This window comes from Saimiri boliviensis, chromosome 2 (genome assembly GCF_048565385.1).
Source record: "Saimiri boliviensis isolate mSaiBol1 chromosome 2, mSaiBol1.pri, whole genome shotgun sequence".
NCBI lineage: Eukaryota > Metazoa > Chordata > Mammalia > Primates > Cebidae > Saimiri > Saimiri boliviensis.
This window is the reverse complement of record NC_133450.1, coordinates 117376839-117383583: the sequence shown is the minus strand read 5'-3', so window position 1 is coordinate 117383583 and position 6745 is coordinate 117376839. Positions and strand designations below refer to the sequence as shown.

General features: G+C 39.8%; 1 protein-coding gene across 11 annotated transcripts in view; it reads left to right on the top strand.

Annotated features, from left to right (window-relative positions):
* The window catches only part of CDIN1 (CDAN1 interacting nuclease 1), a 1267257-nt gene extending 1261023 nt beyond the window's left edge, over window positions 1-6234 (top strand). For all 11 annotated transcript variants that reach the window (XM_074394131.1, XM_074394127.1, XM_074394128.1 and 8 more), the window contains one exon: window positions 3574-6234. In XM_074394131.1, the coding sequence (XP_074250232.1) occupies window positions 3574-3703 (130 nt within the window). In that variant the 3' untranslated portion in view covers window positions 3704-6234. The remainder of the gene's footprint in view (window positions 1-3573) is intronic.
* The last annotated feature ends 511 nt before the right edge of the window (window positions 6235-6745 follow it).

Genomic DNA, 6745 nt, shown 5'->3' with positions numbered 1-6745 from the left:
GTGGGAGTGTAAATTAGTTCAACCATTGTGGAAGACAGTGTAGTGATTCCTCAAGGATCTAGAATTAGAAATACCATTTGACCCAGCACTCCCATTACTGGGTATATACCCAAAAGATTATAAATCATTCTGTTATAAAAACACATACACACGTGTGTTTATTGCAGTACTGTTCACAATAGCAAAGACTTGGAACCAACCCAAATGCCCATCAATGATAGACTGGATAAAAAACACGTGGCACATATACACTATGGAATACTATGCAGCCATAAAAACAGATGAGTTCATGTCCTTTGCAGGGACATGGATGAAGCTGGAAACCACCATTCTCAGCAAACTGACACAAGAACAGAAAAACCAAATACCACATGTTCTCACTCATAAGTGGGTGTTGAACAATGAGAACACATGGGCATAAGGAGGGGAACATCACACACTGGGGCCAGTCAAGGTGGGGGTGGCTAGGTGAGGGATAGCATTAGGAGAAATACCTAGTATAGATGATGGCATGATAGATGCAGCAAACCACCATGGCATGTGTATATACGTATGTAACAGAGCTACACATTCTACACATGTACCGTAGAACTTAAAGTATAATAATAATAAAAGTGTTTCCAGAATCAATGCAGATGTCTCTGGACATCCATTCCTGAGTGTCTCCCAACTGGCAGGGAGGGCTGCAATCCCAGAATTCTTTTCAATATTGTTAAAGTCTCTTTGATTTTTATTAGTCACAAAGGTCATATTTGCCTTCCCAGTGATCCAATTTTCTTCCAGTGGTGCCACATTAAATGAGAATAGGCATCAAAAAGGGGAAATGGTTCTACCCGAAAGTGTGTGTTTGACCTAAATATTTTCTAGGGTCTTAATTTACACCTCTTTTACCATTTTTGATTGCTTGATATTTCAAATTAGCAACCAAAACTTTTCTCCTGTTGCTGCAGATAACCAAGAAATAGATTTTATCAAGTTGCTTAATGTGGTCCCCCTCTTCATAAACAGGTAGACTGCTGAAAGGTTATATCACCAGTATCTGATAATCTCTGGATCCTGAGCTGTTGGAGAAGGCTCAAAAATGCAATAACGTAGAAGCTGGAAGCAAGGCCAGATCTTGTTCTGCCATTAAATTTTTAAACTTGTCACTCTCTAAAGTCCCTATTGCTTTTGTCACCCAAAGACCACATAATTTGAAAGCCTATCAATCTCTATTTACAAAGAGAAGTTTTGTTTCCATGTTCTTAATTAAGTGGAGACATACTGTCAATCAGAGGTTTTCAGCTACATTGACAGAGGTAATGTTACCTAACTTAAACAGAATTCCATTAGAAACATAAAACTTAGGTAGGCAGCAGAGCCTTATTAATGAATCGTACTCAAAATATTCACAGATCTGTGTTGGTACCTTGAGGGAATCCTGGTTGTGAACCTCTACGTGAAATGATAAGGTTCACAATCTTGCAAAACCTTTTTGAGTTGCAAGAATATCTGTTGCCTCACAAGTGAAATAAGTCCATTTTCTTGAGCACTGAGGTGTTCCCCAGCCTGGCTTTTCTGCCTAGAAAATGCCATTTTTGTAAAGAGCTGTCATGCTTCTTGTCCTCTGGCTTATGATTTAGCTGTTCAGGGAAAGTGCAGGCTGCTCTTACTCGCTCAGTGTTGGTGATATGTGTTTTTGTTTTATTAAATCTTTAAAATACTGGGCTTGTTTTTTATGACCTCCATATATTCTTTTGTTCTTCTCTGTGACTTGTTAGATCAGTTTTTTTCTTCCTTTGTGAAAATATTAGTGCCTTTCCAAGGAACATCATGGTCTCCAGAATGGCTGTATAATAAAATGGAAGAATGTGTTGAGCTTAATGTTCGATCTGTCAAGGCTTTGACTCACGGGTGCTTCGCTGATGGGGAGGTTTGAGGCTTCTCAGACCTGGTCCACAGAATCGCAAATCTTTGTTCTTGCCAGACTTGTTTTGACAAATCTGAGATCCTTTGGCACTAATCATAGAGCTCTTTGTAAAATAAAGGTACCAATGGTTTATGTTCCAATTACAGGCAAGTGTTTGTGATTAAAAGTCACTAAGAAACTCTCAGTTAAGTGGAAGCAAGTTCTTCTTGTGTTAGCTTCATCTTGTATGCATTTGAGCCTGGGGACCCACACACCTGTGCATAGGTAGCCTCATTCTACTGAACTCAAGGGAAACTCTGCTTTGGGGATGCTGAGGAAGAAGAGACCATCTGCGCTGATAAATCTCAGTGTGCCTGCTGCTCCAGGGTTTCTAATTATACCCAGTCCCTACTGCTTCTAGAACAAGGTCATGTAATGAGTGAGTTGCCATCTCATGATTCTGTACCTGAACAGAGGTGATTGAAAAAGTCTTAATTAATCTTAATACAACTTCGCTACCCCACTAATGTGAATCCCCAAATAAATCGTGACATCCAATTGAACTTGTTCCTGTGCATACCGTGTCTCGCAGCCCATCCTGTACTGTTAGTTTTGGCAAGTACATTACAACATATAATAAATCATGGAAGGAGAAAGCTTTTTGGCCTAGCATGGTTCAGCCTGCTGTAATGTTAGAATACAGAAAGCAGTTCTGTTTTTAGACATCCTTTTACTAACCCAACATTCATAATTTATTATTTCACTGTAAAATTCCTGCAACACGACACCAAAAGTAGTGCTGCCCTTTAATTAAGTGCTCTCGGTAGGAAAAACGTGAAACTGATGTGCAAAACATCTCTCTGTGCACAGTGATTGATAGTGATTACATCTTTATGAACCTAGCCCAAAGGTCTCAACTTCCTGATAGGTGAAGAAGTCTATAGGGCCACTTCCTGAGTCTGCCCGGCGGGGATCAGTCACTGCTAACAAAATTGGAGTTAATTCAGAGGCACAACTTAGAAATGCTGAGGTTTTATTAAGCCTATAGCTGCCTCTACTTTGTTGCTCATTTCCATAAGCACATATGACCAAATTTTATGCGGTGTCCATCCACACTTACGGAAGTTGTAATGCAGAGAGTGAAGGGACCCCGTGTGTCGTTTGGGTGACAGTAGGTACTTCCAGCCCATTGGGTGTATGAATAGAACATTAGAGCCAGAAGAGGACCTTAAGTTGTTGCATTTTTAATTATGTTTTCAAACACTATTTTTAGGCAAGTTTAATTTTTTAAATAGTACCACTACATGTTTCAACTAAAATCCCAAGGCAGGTGTTCCCTAGCTCATCCCTGTTTGCACCGTGAGTCTGTCCTCCATCAGCTAGGTAGTCACATCAGCCCAAGCTCATATCACCTTACTGAACTGCAAGAGTCAGATTTCCTGTATCTGAAACATTTCAGGTGTCTGGAGAGAGAGGTTAACACATCCATCCAAGAAGGTAGTATGTGTGTTATGTGAACTCTTTGGTGTAAGTTCAGCTGTTTTCAGTCCTAACAGTAGCAACTAAAACAAAAATTCTGTGCAGTCCTGTCATTTAATCATGTATCAGTGCCTCCAAGGTGACTTTTCTCGAGAGCTGTGTTGATGCGATGTGCGTGTGTGTGTTATTTTCTGCTGTTTTCACAGATTTGGGCCAGGCTTAGTCATCTATTGGTACGGATTTATCCAGGAGCTAGACTGCAACCGGGAAAGGGGCATCCTGCTCAAAGCCTGTTTCCCTACGAACATTGTCACTTTATGCCACAGCATGGCTTGACCCTAAAGATCCTGGAAGAGAAGCTGGGAGGAAAAGGTGAATCCGGAAGCCATTTTACTTTCCTGCACTGCAAGATCCTGGCAACATCTGCCCTGAACTTCAGCTGAACTCTTCCTGCCCGTAGTCACACCACTACCTCTTTAGACAAACATATCAGGAGTTTCTGTTTTCCTTCATCCCTTGCTGATGTGAACAGCCAAGAACTACAGACACAACCCACTCATTATCAGCATTTCTGTCTGTGTCACACAGTTAGTTTATAGATAGTCATAATCTTTCTTCGGATGGTTTCTCCTTGCATGCCAAACAAAAGAAAAACGGTGAAGCCAGAAAGGTGTGACTTTTCTGTTCTCCCAGTTACCGAATCACCCTCTTATTTTGCTTCCCTAAGCCTCCACTCACTTGGCTCTCTGTTCACATGCACTCATGGAGACCCAGCATTGCATCACCGTCGCGGAATCATCTAGCGCACACCTAGGAGCCCTGAAGCCACGAAGTCCGAAGCCGCTTTTGCACTCACCTGCAGAGCTCCAGAAGACCTTGATGGCAGCCCGTGCTGTGTTCGCTGTATTCGGTCTTTACGGCTTCCTGACTTCGTTGACAGTAAGCCAAGCTGCAAAAATACACAGGATGAGAATTTCTTCTTTTTATAATGTTATTTGAGTAGCAAATATTTTAGATTTATCTTATGTGAAAGTATTAGTTACACTGAGCCTGGAAACCACACTCCTTTAGACCAGGGGCTGAGAGGAGACGGCTGAAGCTAAGTGCCAGCATTGAGGAGGATTTATTTTTAAACATGGTTAGTTGTCATTATGCATGTGAACTAATACTTTTATGAGTAGTTTTTTTTAGAGGCGCACGCTGTAGCCTGCTTTGTATATACATTTTATACCGTGTAATTATATAACACTGAAGTTCTGCATTAGAAACGTTTAGCTTTGTATGAACTAAGTGTGCCAGAAATAAACCTGGAGCAATTTTTTAATAAGCAAAATAAAGGAGATTTTGTATTTGTTCACTCTAATTTATTCACTTTTATGTACAGCAAATCAGATTCTAAAGTGAAACATCAATAAGTTAATAATCATCCTATTTTGTGGGAAGTTGAGTATTAATCTGTACCCAAAATGTATTTGGTAAAATATTTGCCCACCCCATGCTGACAAAACATAACTTTTATAATGTTGAATAAATGATTTGGGAAATATTAATAACAACAATGTAACTTTTGCAAACAGCTTTAACTCATATACATTGCTTGATTTTTTTCAAAAGACTAAATATCTCATTTCTACTTTGTTCATTTTGTACCAAAGAAGGTTTGAAAAAATATGCCTGCTGCTTTTCCTTCTGAAGACATAAGCCTGGTCCAAACGTGTGGATTTGAACTCTGAGTGGGTACATTGGGAAGAGGAAGAAGATGATGAAATGCTAAAGAACTATCAGGCAAACTTCTGTTTCAGTGTAAAATTCATTGTGCAGGCTTCTCAATGACATACAATGATCTGAAACCACCAGTGTATTGCCTTGATACACATACACACACACACAAACACACATGCATGCGCTTTAAACAAAAATGTTAAAAGCAGGTTTCCTAGCATGTTCTAAACTGCTTTTTCTTTATGAATAAATTACATTTATCAGCACAGATGTTGAAAATCCTGTTAAACCCTTGTCAAGGATTTGTTTCTTTTACGTTAAACAAATTTATGATGAACGTGAACAAATAAATTAAAAAAAAAAAGGTACTTGCATTTGATATTTATTCTTTTACCTGTTGCCCTGACATAATGTGTTGTGAGAAGGTATTGGTGTTCCCAGCAAAGGTACTACCTCCTTTTTATGAATGAGGCTCTAAAATCTAGCCCTTAAAACTAAGAAAGAACCCAACAGTAAACTCTACACACTATAGTAAGGTTACGAATTAGTCAAATGAAGTTTTTCACACACAAAAACTAATGTGGTAATTATACTACTTTTGAAGTGGAGGGGTGTGGGAAAGAAGGGAGTAATGTTCCTCAATTGGAAGCTTAAAGTCTCCTTGAGTTGTTTCTTTTTCCGTTAAAAATACTTCTCTGTGTTCCATCTCTATACATCGTCTGCGTGTTTGGTTTCTTTAGTTTAGACAATATAAACATCAGCCCCAGAAAGCAGACACGGCATGACAACTTATTTTTATGGCTGTTGTCATTAGAACGTTAATATTGAATCCAAATCTTGTTTTATGGTGCATTCTGCACACCATGCTAATGAATTATGCAAAGCCAGAAAGCTGGAGCTTGTGTAAAACGTAAAACTGAATGACGTTCTCCCCAGCACATACAGACTTGCCAAGCATCTGCCCTGACTAACACATAGGAGACCATCTGAAGTCTGGAAAGGGATCAACTCAAAGCAAAGCTGATCCAGTACTGATATTTAAGGCAGCCACATAGACTCCTTCCCACCTCACATCTGTACCGCCTCAAAAAAAAAAAAAAAAAAAGTTGTATATCCTTTTTTTTTTTCTTTTGCCTTCTAGTGAAGCATACGTCCGCTCTTTACAACACCTAAAATCTTATATAAAAGGTACGTCTCAGGGGTCTAAGGTAATAAGCTGGACCTCCAGGGGAAATAATTTTCTTGTAACTGTAGGTGTGTATACCTGTTCGTTATTGGCAAGGCTTGATTCCCCCTGGAAAAGATGATAAATGGTTGGTCTTGAAGGGATGCATTAACTCACTCAGGCCTCCAGGGGACTGCTTAGGGCCCTGATGAGGTAATCTACCTAAATGGTCCCTGGCGAGCCACACTAATTAATGCTGAAGTGAACAGTTAATTCACTTGCTTCTCACTGGGGAGCTACACCCATTGTTTTCTTTTCTCTTTGGAACCAAGATGCCTTAGATGAGTCCTCTTTTTTTTTTTTTTTTTTTTTTTTTTTTTGAGACGGAGTTTCGCTCTTGTTACCCAGGCTGGAGTGCAATGGCACAATCTCGGCTCACCGCAACCTCTGCCTCCTGGGTTCAGGCAATTCTCCTGCCTCAGCCTCCTAAG